The following is a 13,187-nucleotide window of genomic DNA, read 5'->3' as shown; positions in this document are numbered from 1 at the left end:
TCACAAGGGGGAACTTGTCTGTCTTCCCCCCCCCCCCCCCCCCCCCAAACCAGGGAGTGGAGAGAAGAAGAGGAGAAGGGTGTATGGTTGGAGCGTCATTTGAATTTCTTGATGGTGGAAGAGGAAGACTTTTACATCAACTACACGTGTTTGGTTTCCAGTGACAGAGGCATTTCTTTAGCCTTCTTCATACTACAGCCTACAGGTTAGACAATACTGTCTGGAGGATAACATAAAGGTGTTTCAAAAGAGATCACACACATATTATCCTGTCCCTTTACCGTTGTTTTGATAGTGTATTATAACAACTGCAACCTCACCACTTTTGAAAAAACTGTTATAAATGCTATCTTCTCTCTTTTTCTGCACAGATCCAAACTATCTGCTCCCTATTGGGGTACTACTGACCAGTCTTGTATTGGTGTTTACTGTTAGTGTTGTTATTTACCATCGCTTCAAGATCGACATCGTGCTGTCGCTCAGGAGGATGTTCCCGCTTCTCTACACAAACACAGGTACGCAATGAGAGACACTTTACCGCACATATACTGCGCAAGCACACTCATGGAAAATTAATAGAAACATGCCTGAGCGCGCACACGTAGACATGCACACACTCATGCACACACACACACTATCTGCAGACTCATTGCATACTGTGCTTTCACGAAATGGAAACTCGCACTAACATAAATATACATTCCTACACCAGATAAAGACAGAAATGCACATACAGCATGTCTCCCCACAAACCCCCAGGCCCACACTTAATCCCACACACACACGCATGTTGCATTGCTTGTGTTAGGTTCTGAACAAACTGAGTAAAAACTCAAACGGACAACTAGAAAAAGCTCAAACAAAGTTTATTCACCCACTGGGTCATATAGCTGCAAAGACAAAGATGTTTACACAATCACATATATTTATACCTTCCTACTAGGCGGAGTCAACCCCTTGCATATCTAGACAGCCAATACATCTCTGTTACTAGTCAGGAACGTATTTGGTTCCTCTCATTGGTGTAGCCTCCTGCTAGAACCTTCATGGGCATGGAAATATACAGTTGAAGTTGGAAGTTTACATACAGTCATTAAAACTTGTTTTACAACCACTCCACAAATTTCTTTTTAACAAACTATAGTTTTGGCAAGTCGGTTAGGACATCTACTTTGTGCATGACACAAGTAATTTTTCCAACAATTGTTTACAGACAGATTATTTCACATATAATTCACAGCAATTCCAGTGGGTCAGAAGTCTACATACACTAAGTTGACTGTGCCTTTAAAGTTGGCTTGCAAGCTGAAGAACACCATCCCAACTGTGAAGCACGGGGGTGGCAGCATCATGCTGTGAGGGTGCTTTGCTGCAGGAGGGACTGGTGCACTTCACAAAGTAGATAGCATCATGAGGAAGGAAAATTATGTGGATGTATTGAAGCAACATCTTAAGACATCAGTCAGGAAGTTTAAGCTTGGTCGCAAATGGGTCTTCCAAATGGACAATGACCCCAAGCATACTTCCAAAGTTGTGGCAAAATGGCTTAAGGACAACAACGTCAAGGTATTGGAGTGGCCACCACAAAGCCCTGACCTCAATCCTATAGAACATTATGGGCAGAACTGAAAAAGCGTGTGCGAGCAAGGAGGCCTCTTACACCAGCTCTGTCAGGAGGAATGGACCAAAAGTCATCCAACTTATTGTGGGAAGCTTGTGGAAGGCTACCCGAAACGTTTGACCCAAGTTAAACAATTTAAAGGCAATGCTACCAAATACTAATTGAGTGTATGTAAACTTCTGACCCACTGGGAATGTGATGAAATAAATAAAAGCTGAATAAATCATTCTCTTTACTATTATTCTGACATTTCACATTCTTAAAATAAAGTGGTGATCCTAACTGACCTAAGACAGGGAATTTTTACTAGGATTAAATGTCAGGAATTGTGAAAAACTGAGTTTAAATGTATTTGGCTAAGGGGTATGTAAACTTCCGACTTCAACTGTATGTGTGTGACAGGACTGACTGTTCCTCCTCACTTCATCTGACCTGACCTCGGGCCGAATTCCTCACTCCTCCCTACTCCACGGCTGTCCTACCTTAGCAGTGACTGAAACCAGACTGTTGCCCTTTGCCTCTCTCCATAGGGTACATGAGATTTAAGAATAACATTTTCCAACAGAATGTAAGCTCTGCACTCCCCTTTCTCACTCAGTAACTTTCCATACACCCGGTTCTAATATGGTAACATGAATAAGTATATTCCAAGCTAGAATCCAACACTTGTTTCCCACTCCCCACCTGACCACAAGTAAAATCAGTAGCAAGTGTAGCAATGTATTGTAGCACATCCCACAGCTATGCAAGCACAGCATTTTCCATGACTCAGAGGAAACAGAGAGGAAGTTTGATACAAGGCACTAAATAGGCCATGTAACCATAAAACACAAGCAACTATGGTGTCATAAATAACCAAGCCTCCTCTGTTAGGCAGGTTTGTGGAGGCTTTTGCTCTAGCCCAGCACTAACACATCTATTTTGTTTTACCTGTCCCTATCCTGCATGTGGCAGACTCTGATGGGAAGTTGTATGATGCGTACGTGGCATACCCCCGTCTGTTTGGGGATGGGGGCGGAGCCTGTGGGGAGGCAGAGATGTTTGCCCTCCACATGTTGCCCCAGGTTCTGGAGGGGAGGTGTGGCTACAGGCTGTTCATACTGGGCCGGGACAGCCTACCAGGGGAAGGTATGACATCTCAGCTCGACCCTGAGGCTCCAGGTTCCAGAAGACTAAGTTAGCCTTGGCATTAGTACATAAGTAGCATGATGATGAAATATGTGAAACCTTTCTGAAATCATAAAGACCTTCAGAAACCATTTCAATGGTAGAACAATGTTTTAATAACAATTTTCCCTGCTCCCTGACCCCCTCTTCTCCTCCCTCCTCCCTTTCCCCCTCTTCTCCTCCCTCCTCTCTCCTCCCTTTCCCCCTCTTCTCCTCCCTCCTCCCTTTCCCCCTCTTCTCCTCCCTCCTCCCTCTCTAGCCATAGTAGATGCAGTGGAGGAGAGCATGCTGGCAAGCCGGCGTCTCCTCCTGGTCTACTCTGGCTCTACGTTCTGCAGTGGAAGCCACAGTGACAGCAGCAGTGGTGTCCTGGAGGCCTGGCAGAGCTTCGAGAGGCAGACGGCCATGCACCGTGCCCTGTTGGAGGGCTCCCTTAAGGTGGTCCTTGTGGAGCTGGAGGAGGTCTCCCCCACACAGCTGACCCTCTTCCCCGAGTCGGTGCGCCACCTCCGGGAGCGCCAGGGCGCCGTCTGCTGGTGGAAGAGTAGCAGAGGGTTGAGGTGTGGGAGGTGGGGAGAAGAGGAGGAGGTGGAGGAGAAGAGAGGGGAGCTGGCTTCGTCCCCTCTCTCCTCACCCTCTCTTTCCTTGTCCTCACGCTTCTGGAAGGAACTGAGGTATTATATGCCAGTGAGGGGCACGAGGACGAGGTGACCAGAGAAGAACAGCCTGATGAAGTTGTGATGGGATGGATGGGCTTTGGAGAGGACAGTGTTAGACATAACGAGGAAATCTGTTGAATGAAAGGACTTCTGGTACCTGACTCTCTCAACACATTTTCATGAAAAATTATTGAATCCAGTTATTTATGTGTGACTGATACCGGTGTGGAACAGCTGGTCACTCTTAAAGGATTCTGAATGATTACCTTGCCAATAGGATGATTGAATATTATTGTCTTGCAGACAATTATTTTTTAGTGTGAGTTTCCTCCTAATACAGGATGTGGTAGGAATCGTAAGGGTCATCATCATCATCACACCTGTTAATACTTATTTTCTATAACTTTGTGTGAAATCTATTTCTTATTGCAACGGCAAGTAAAATATGCCCTTTGTGTTTTATAGAAACGCAAGGTGTTTAATGTGAATGATGTTTTGCTTACAGCTAATGTTTTTTATACTGTCTATGTTTTCATGTTTTCTATTGTTTTCTAAAAATACATTTTAATCTATTTTAGAATAAGGCTGTAATGTAACGAAATGTGGAAAAATTCAAGTGATCTGAATACTTTACGAATGTACTGTATGTCATGAGGTCCACCTGGCTACCACAACACACTGTCTTCAGTTGCCACGAAGTTGGAAGCACAGAATCATCTAGAATGTCAATGTATGCTTTAGCGTTAAGATTTCTCTTCACTGGAACTAAGGGGCCTAGCCCGAATCATGAAAAACAGCCCCAGAATATTATTCCTCCTCCACCAAACTTTACAGTTGGACACTATGCATTGGGGCAGGTAGCGTTCGTCTGTCGGACTGCCAGATGGTGAAGCGTGACACATCACTCCAGAGAACACAATTCCACTGCTTCAGAGTCTAATGGAGGTGAGCTTTACACCACTCCAGCCGACTCTTGAAGGTAACAGCGCTCACTGTTGCCCCTAGTGGCCGGTTTCCACGTCATCTCCTGATGTCCTCAGACATGGAGGGACGTCAAATACTGACTTGTATGACGGGTGACCAGGCTGGATTTATCACCACCTTCAAGAAAAGTAACTTTGAATATGTCAAGATAAGAGAATATTCTGCGTCATTACCGCAACGGCTATAACTCATCTGGAATTGCTTCTATTTAAAAGAATACGTCTCAACATGTTGTGTTTGGAATTCATCAAATGATAACTGATCATATTAACCAAGTAAATTTGTTTTGTATCTCTCCATGTACGTTATCATTAAACTCACTTACTGCACCTGTTTCCTGACTCCCTGCGTCTCCGTTACGGAATACTGCCTCTACAAATGGAAGCAGCAGGTAATCAAGACATCTCCCAGATGGTAGGTGAACAGGGACGCCTACTTTGCAAACACCACGACCAGCTGCCGCAACTGGGGACGACTATAGATGAGGTCCTCCGCGTTCTTCAACACCTCGACATTACCCAAGGGGCGTCACCTCCAACTAGCGGAGGATTCTCTACCACGAGTCGACCCAGCGAGCTAGCACCCCAGCCCATCCAGCAGTCCTCCCAGGTCAACGATGTCCGATTGTCCCTCCCGGACAAATATGATGGGACTCCATCTAAATGCCGTGGCTTCCTACTCCAGTGCTCCCTCTATTTCGCCCATCAGATGGGAGCCCCCACCACCGATACGTCGAAAGGACCGACAGGGGGAGTGGGCCCGATTCCTCGAGGGGTGCCCCGCCTATGCCGTCAAATCCCTCCTGGGCTCCCGACGTCGTGGGGGTCGGCTCCAGTACCTGGTGGACTGGGAGGGGTACAGTCCAGAGGAGCGGTGTTGGGTCCCGGTGGACGACATTCTAGATCCCAACATCATCAGATATTTCCTTCTTCGCTGTCCGGACCGGCCCGCTCCTCGCCCTCGGGGCCGTCCCCCTGGCCGCCGTCCCCCTGTGGCTGGAACCGCGCGTCAGGGGGGACTTCATCACACCTGGACTTCATCACTACCTTGATTACTCCCCATTTATCTACAGTGGCTTGCGAAAGTATTCACCCCCCTTGGCATTTTTCCTATTTTGTTGCCTTACAATCTGGATGTGATGGGTGATTTGAAGGAGTCAGGCGCAGGAGGGTAAATCACAGAATAACAGGATTTATTCCGGAATACAGAGTTACGCAGTAAAGCGTCAAAACTGTCCTGTGCGCAAAACAGGTGCACTGGAACCAACAAGGCACATGGGGAAAATAACCTGGCGATACAAAATACAAGGAGCTCCACCGAGCTTCACTATCCTCACAATAAACAATCACACACAAAGACAAGTGGGCAGAGGGAATACTTGTACAGGTACTGATGAGGGGATATGAACCAGTTTTGTGTAATAAACAAGACAAAACAAATGGAATGATGAGATGAGGAGTGGCAGTGGCTAGAAGGCCGGTGACGACGAACGCCGAAGCCTGCCCAAATAAGGAGAGGAGGCAGCCTCGGAGGAAGTCGTGACAGTACCCCCCCCCCCCCTTGACGCGCAACTCCAGCAGCGCGTCGACACCGGCCTCGGGGACGACCAGGAAGACGCGGAGCAGGGCGAGCCGGATGGCGACGGTGGAAATCCTGCAACAGGGAGGGATCGAGGATATCTCTCACCGGGACCCATCACCGCGCCTCCGGACCGTACCCCTCCCAATCCACAAGGTACTGAAGGCCCCTTACCCGACGCCTCGATTCCAGGATGGAACGGACGGAGTACGCCGGGACCCCCTCGCTGTCCAGAGGGGGCGGAGGGACCTCCCGCACCTCAGACACATGGATTTTAATACGGTAATCTGGAGGGCGTAATGACATACAAGTAACCTCGTTTATTCTCCTCAAGACTTTGAACGGCCCCACAATCCGTGGGCTCAGCTTCTGGCAGGGTAGGCGGAGGGGTAGATTCCGGGTCGAGAGCCATACCCAATCACCCGGTACAAAGACCGGGACCTCACTGCGGTGGCGGTCAGCGTTGGCCTTCTGGCAACGCATGGCGCGTTGGAGGTGGACATGAGCAGCGTTCCACGTCCCCTCAAAGCGCTGAAACCAGTCATCCACCGCAGGAGCCTCGGTCTGGCTTTGATGCCACGGTGCCAGAACCGGCTGATAACCTAAAACACATTGAAATGGCATTAGGTTAGTGGAGGAGTGACGGAGAGAGTTCTGGGCATATTCGGCCCATGGCAAGAACACCGACCACTCCCCTGGCCGCTCCAGGCAGTAGGACCTACCCACATCCTGGTTCACCCGTTCCACCTGCCCATTAGACTCGGGGTCAAAACCGGAAGTCAGGCTGACTGAGACCCCCAGACGTTCCATGAACGCCTTCCAGACCCTGGATGTGAACTGGGGACCCCGGGTCAGACACTATGTCCTCTGGAAACCCCATAGTGCCGATAGACGTGTGTAAACAGGGCCTCCGCAGTCTGCAGGGCCGTGGGGAGACCGGGCAGCAGATGGAGGCGGCAGGCTTTGGAAAAGCGGTCCACAACGACCAGGATGGTGGTGTTAACTTGACAGAGGGGAAGATCAGTAAGGAAGTCAATACACAAGTGTGACCATGGCCGTTGTGGAACTGGTAAGGGCTGTAACTTACCTGCTGGGAGGTGCCTAGGTGCCTTACTCTGGGCGCACACTGAGCAGGAGGAGACATACACCATCACGTCCTTAGCCAAGGTAGGCTACAAGTACTTTCCGTTCAGACAGCGCACTGTATGACCGATACCTGGGTGACCAGAGGAGGGGGTAGTGTGTGCCCAATAGATCAGACGGTCACGGACAAGAGAAGGCACGTACTGCAACCCAGCTGGACACTGAGGTGGAGATGGCTCTGTGTGTAATGCCCGCTCTATGTCCGCGTCCATCACCTATACTACCGGCGCCACAATACAGGAGGCCGGGAGTATGGGGGTGTTGTCTATGGGCCTCTCCTCTGTGTCGTACAGCCGTGACAGTGCGTCTGCCTTCACGTTCTTCGTACCCGGAATGTATGATAGAGTAAAATCAAACCGGGTGAAGAATAGGGCCCACCTGGCCTGGCTAGGGTTCAGCCTCCTCGCTGCCCAGATGTACTCCAGGTTATGGTGGTCCGTCCAGACGAGGAAAGGGTGTTTCGCTCCCCTTGAGCCAGTGCCTCCACACGTTCAGGGCTCGGACAACAGCGAACAGCTCCCGATCACCAACGTCGTAGTTCTGCTCCTCCGGGCTGAGCTTCTTGGAGAAGAAGGCATAGGGGCGGAGCTTGGGTGGCGTGCCCGAGCGTTGAGATAGGACAGCGCCTATCCCAACCTCGGACGCATCCACCTCCACTACCAACGTTAGTGATGGTTCGGGATGGGCCAGTACCGGGGCTGAGGTGAACAGAACCCTCAGGTTACTGAAGGCCCTGTCAGCCTCAGCAGACCAGCGGAGTCGGGACGGCCCACTCTTCAACAGAGATGTAATGGGAGCTGCGACTTTGCCAAAGCCCCGGATAAACCTCCGATAGTAGTTGGCAAAGCCAATAAAGCGCTGCACCTCCTTAACCGTGGTTGGAGTCTGCCAAATACGCCCGGCTGAAATGCGATCTCCCTCCATCTCCACACCTGAGGTGGTAATGCAGTATCCGATAAAGGAGACGGACTGTTGGAAAAACAGACACTGTTCTGCCTTGGCATAAAGGTCATGTTCCAACAGTCGGGCCAGCACTTTGCGAAAAAGGGACACATGTTCGCTGCGCGTATCGGAATACACCAGAATGTCATTGATGTAGACCACTAGACCACGACCAAGCATGTCCTGAAACACCTCGTTCACAAAGGACTGGAAGACAAATGGAGCATTCATCAAACCGTACGGCATCACCAGGTATTCGTAATGCCCCGTGGTTGTGCTGAATGCTGTCTTCCACTCGTCCCCCTCTCGGACACGCACCAGGTTGTACGCACTCCGGAGATCTAATTTTGTGAAGAAGCGTGCCCCATGCATTGACTCGATCATAGATGGAATGAGGGGTAGAGGATAACTATGAAGTATAGTCCCCTTGTTCAGTGCTCGGTAATCAAGGCAAGGGCGCAGACCTCCGTCTTTCTTCTTCACAAAAAAGAAACTTGAGGCGGGCGAAGTGGAGGGACGTATGAACCCCTGACGCAGGGACTCGGAGACGTATGTCTCCATCGCCTCCGTTTCAGACTGCGACAGGGGATACACATGACTCCTGGGAGGCACAGCATCTACCCGGAGGTTTACCGCGCAATCCCCCGCCCGAAGAGGTGGTAATTTGGTCGCCTGCGTTTTGGAAAATGCGTACACCAAATCGAGGTATTCGGGGGTAATGCGCACAGTGGAGGTAGTGTCTGGACTGTCCACCGTGGTTGCACCAATGGAAACACCTAGACACCTACCCTGACACTCTCACGCCCACCACGTGAGAACCCTCTGCAGCCATGAAAAGGTGGGGTTGTGTAGTACTAACCAGGGAAGACCTAACACAACAGGGAAATCAGGAGACTCAATAATAAAAAAGGTGACTTGCTCGCTATGGGTCTTGTGCGTAACCATAGTGACTGGTGCTGTAACTTCCCTAACGAACCCGGACCCTAGTGGTCGACTGTCAAGTGCTCTGATGGGGAGTGGAATGGATAGGGGAACCAATGTAATGCCTAGACTATGTGCAAATGACCTGTCCATAAAGTTCCCAGCTGCGCCTGAATCGACCAGCGCCTTACACTGGGGAACTACAATGTAATCAGGAAAGTGCATGGGTAGGGTAGAGTGTGCAGCAGAGGGCTCTGAACGAGTGTGGGTGTTCGATACCTGGGGTGACGCGAGAGTGCCCTGCCTGCCGCCTCAAGACCCAAAAGAACGCCACGACAGCGTGCAGGAGAAAGTCCTCTCGTTCCACTAGAGGGACACTGGGGCTGTCATCCTCCGCTTTCCCGGATCGCCGCTCCACCCAGCTCCATCAGCTCGTGATCCGGGTTGGGGGGGTGGAACGGGCAGGCCCCTTCCAGGACGTCCTCTAGCAGCCAGCAGGTTGTCCAACTGGATGGCCATGTCCACCAGTTGATTAAAGGACAACATGGTGTCCCGGCAGGCTAGCTCCCTTCGGATGTCCTCTCGTAGATGGCACCAGAAGTGGTCAATGAGGGCCTGCTCGTTCCACACAGGCCCAGCCGGGGTCCTGCGCGGTCCTTGTCCCCTGCCTCAGGTGGACCAGCCGCTTGCCCGCCTCACTACCTTCGGGCGGGTGATCGAAGACGGACCGAAAGATGCAAGTGAACTCCCCGTAGTTGTCCAACGAGGCTCCTCTTTCACTCCAGACTGCATTGGCCCACTCCAGGGCTTTCCCCTAGAGGCAGGAGACGAGGGCAGACACCTTCTCCCGCTCCGATGGGGCCGGGATGATGGTAGAATAATATAGCTCCAGTTGTAGGAGGAGTCCCTGGCAGCTGTCCCGTCTAAATCCCGTGGTCGGAATATATGGATCCCTCTGGGTGCTGGGATGTGGGTGGCTGGATCTGATACAAAATACAAGGAGTACCACGAGCTTCACTATCCTCACAATAAACAATCACACACAAATACAAGGGGGCAGAGGGAACACTTATACAGGTACTGATGAGGGGATATGAACCAGGTGTGTGTAATAAACAAGAAAAAAAATAGAATGATGAGATGAGGAGCGGCAGTGGCTAGAAGGCTGGTGACGACGAACACCGACGCCTGCCCGAACAAAGAGAGGGGGCAGCCTCGGATGAAGTCGTGACACTGGAATTAAAATGGGTTTTTGGGGGGTTTGTATCATTTGATTTACACAACATGCCTACCACTTTGAAGATGCAAAAATATTTTTTCTTGTGAAACGAACAAGAAAGAAGAAAAAAAAAACGGAAAACTTGAGCGTGCATAACTATTCACCCCCCCAAAGTCAATACTTTGTAGAGCCACCTTTTGCAGCAATTACAGCTGCAAGTCTCTTGGGGTATGTCTCTATAAGCTTGGCACATCTAGCCCCTGGGAGCTTTGCCCATTCTTCAAGGCAAAACTGCTCCAGATCCTTCAAGTTGGATGGGTTCCACTGGTGTACAACAATCTTTAAGTCATACCACAGATTCTCAATTGGATTGAGGTCTGGGCTTTGACTAGGCCATTCCAAGACATTTAAATGTTTGCCCTTAAACCACTCGAGTGTTGCTTTAGCAGTATGCTTAGGGTCATTGTCCTCCTGGAATGTGAACCTCCATCCCAGTCTCAAATCTCTAGAAGACTGAAACAGGTTTCCCTCAAGAATGTCCCTGTATTTAGCGCCATCCATCATTCCTTCAATTCTGACCAGTTTCCAAGTCCCTGCCGAAGAAAAACATCCCCACAGCATGATGCTGCCACCACCATGCTTCACTGTGGGGATGGTGTTCTTGGGGTGATGAGAGGTGGTTGGTTTGCGCCTGACATAGCGTTTTCCTTGATGGCCAAAGAGCTCAATTTTAGTCTCATCTGACCAGAGTACCTCCCGAGTGGCGCAGTACCTCCCGAGTGGTGCAGTGGTCTAAGGCACTGCATCGCAGTGCTAGCTGTGCCACTAGAGATCCTGGTTCGAATCCAGGCTCTGTCGTACCCGGCCGCGACCATGAGACCCATGGGGAGGTGCACAATTGGCCCAGCGTCGTCCAGGGTAGGGGAGGGAATGGCCGGCAGGGATGTAGCTCAGTTGGTAGAGCATGGCGTTTGCAATGCCAGGGTTGTGGGTTCGATTCCAACGGTGGGCCATTCCCTCCCCTACCCTGGACGAAGCTGGGCCAATTGTGCGCCGCCCCATGGGTCTCCCGGTCACGGCCGGCTACGACAGAGCCTGGATTCGAACCAGGATCTCTAGTGGCACAGCCTTAGACCACTACAGCCTTTTGTCCATTACATGAAATCCAAATAAAAATCCAATTAAATTACAGGTTGTAATGCAACAAAACAGGAAAAACGGCAAGGGGGATGAATAGTTTTGCAAAGCACTGTAGCACTCATCGGGTCAGGCAGTATTGGTTATGTTTTCTTGTCCATACGCTTCCCTTGTTTTCGATCTGTCCATGTTCTTAATCATGAAACTCACTACTGCACCTGCTTCCTCTCTCCCTGCGTCTCCGTTACATAAATCCATGTCTTGTTGTATAAAATGGCCACAGTCAATACCAGTTTATGGTTCCTGACAAAAGTAGAACATTATTTATGTAAATACAAGTTTCTTTCAAGAAAAAAATAATAAAAAAAAAAGCCAAAAGTGCCAGTAGTTGCAGAACCACCCATATACAAACTTTATTTGTGTAGTGTAAGGTTCTGTATTTATTTTCTTAGTCAACCTTTTGTTCTTGAATGTAGCCATGTTTCTCTGTGTTCTTGAACATAGCCCTGTCTTTCATTTTTGTTCATTGATTTCACCTGTGTTTGTTACTCACCTGGTCTCATTAGCTCCTTATTTAGTTCAGTTCATTCTGTTTGTTTCTTGTGAGGTATTGTTCATTTTGACTCTACTAAACCTTTTCCTAGTTCGTTTGTGACAACCAGTTATAGCCTTCAGTCCTAATTTTGGATTCTCCTGCCTGTGTATGACCATTGCCTGCCTGTGAACATGATTCCTGCCTTTTGTGAAGGCGAAATAAACACCTGCCGCGCTCTGCGCGTGAATCTACACCCTTTTTCTCCCTGACTATTCATTACATGTAGTATCTTATTTATTGTTGGTTTCATAAATTTAAGTTGACCTATTTCCCTTGAGATCAGCAAGACTAAAATCAAACCAAAATGAGAGACGAATAAGAGAAAGTTGGTGGTTGCATAGTACCCCCCCCCCCACCTGAGTATTAACTCTGGTTATTAACACCAACATTGAGTGTTAATTCAACATTTAATTGTTATGTTCAGAGTGTAGGCCCTTAACATTAGAGCATATGAATTACATATTGTATTGTGTTAAAGAATAAACCATATATGATAACATTTTTGCTCAGGATATCACTTGGTGAAGTCCCTAGGACTGAAAATGGATGAATGCAACAACCATGTCTCTGTCACTAACAAATACAGTCATGGATAGTACTGTAACTCTACAATTCACTTGAAAGGCAAGGCACTCTGGGAAAAAAATAAGGCTTTACACCAAGCAGTGTGTTAATTGAACACTTTCCAGTGTCTATAGGGGTCCACACTTTCAGTGTTAATTTAAAACTCTCAGTCTATAATTTGCTGTGTAGCTCTGGTGTGTGTTTGTGTGGGAAACAGACATTCAGTTGACAAGTAAGGGATTCAGTGGATGGTCAGAAAGAAGCATGATACGTTTGTGTGTGTGAGATCATTTATTTTGCTGAAGATTTTGGATAGTGTGATGTGACCCTTGATTCTGATAGTTTGTTTGAGCCTATTATGGCAATGCCTGACTAAAACTCACAAGTGATTCTGTGTGTCTCTTTGTTTCAGCTATGGATTGGAGTCAGATGTTGCAGCTCTCACTCTTCTCACTCCTCTGTCTCACTGGCAGCGCCAAGGCAGTAGGAGGTAAGTAGCATGGACTTTACCAACATAATTCATCAGCCATTAATTAATCAATCAATCAATCAATCATGTTACGAGGACAGCTAGAAGTACAGATTGAATTAAACTGTATCAATTGAACAGCTCTATAGGCAGAAACATGGTCCTTCACTTTGTCATGACTTAACTCT

The 13,187-nt window shown here is 48.8% G+C and overlaps 2 protein-coding genes across 2 annotated transcripts in view; both read left to right on the top strand.

Annotated features, from left to right (window-relative positions):
* Nucleotides 1-4,765, top strand: part of LOC311128832 (interleukin-1 receptor type 1-like) — a gene marked incomplete at its 5' end in the record, with an annotated part of 32,762 nt that extends 27,997 nt beyond the window's left edge. The window contains 4 exons of the mRNA XM_084161057.1: nucleotides 54-205; nucleotides 372-515; nucleotides 2,576-2,749; nucleotides 3,048-4,765. Of these exons, the coding sequence (XP_084017183.1) occupies nucleotides 54-205; nucleotides 372-515; nucleotides 2,576-2,749; nucleotides 3,048-3,499 (922 nt within the window). The 3' untranslated portion in view covers nucleotides 3,500-4,765. The remainder of the gene's footprint in view (nucleotides 1-53; nucleotides 206-371; nucleotides 516-2,575; nucleotides 2,750-3,047) is intronic.
* The window catches only part of LOC311128831 (interleukin-1 receptor type 1-like), a 57,122-nt gene that overhangs the window by 20,726 nt on the left and 23,209 nt on the right, over nucleotides 1-13,187 (top strand). Inside the window, exon 2 of the mRNA XM_084161056.1 lies at nucleotides 12,943-13,020. Coding sequence (XP_084017182.1) covers nucleotides 12,945-13,020 — 76 coding nt within the window. The 5' untranslated portion in view covers nucleotides 12,943-12,944. The remainder of the gene's footprint in view (nucleotides 1-12,942; nucleotides 13,021-13,187) is intronic.

This window comes from Coregonus lavaretus (assembly GCF_964263955.1).
Source record: "Coregonus lavaretus genome assembly, chromosome: 5".
In the NCBI taxonomy this organism is placed as follows: Eukaryota; Metazoa; Chordata; class Actinopteri; order Salmoniformes; family Salmonidae; genus Coregonus; species Coregonus lavaretus.
The sequence above is the reverse complement of the archived record's forward strand: the minus strand, read 5'-3'. Positions and strand labels throughout refer to the sequence as shown.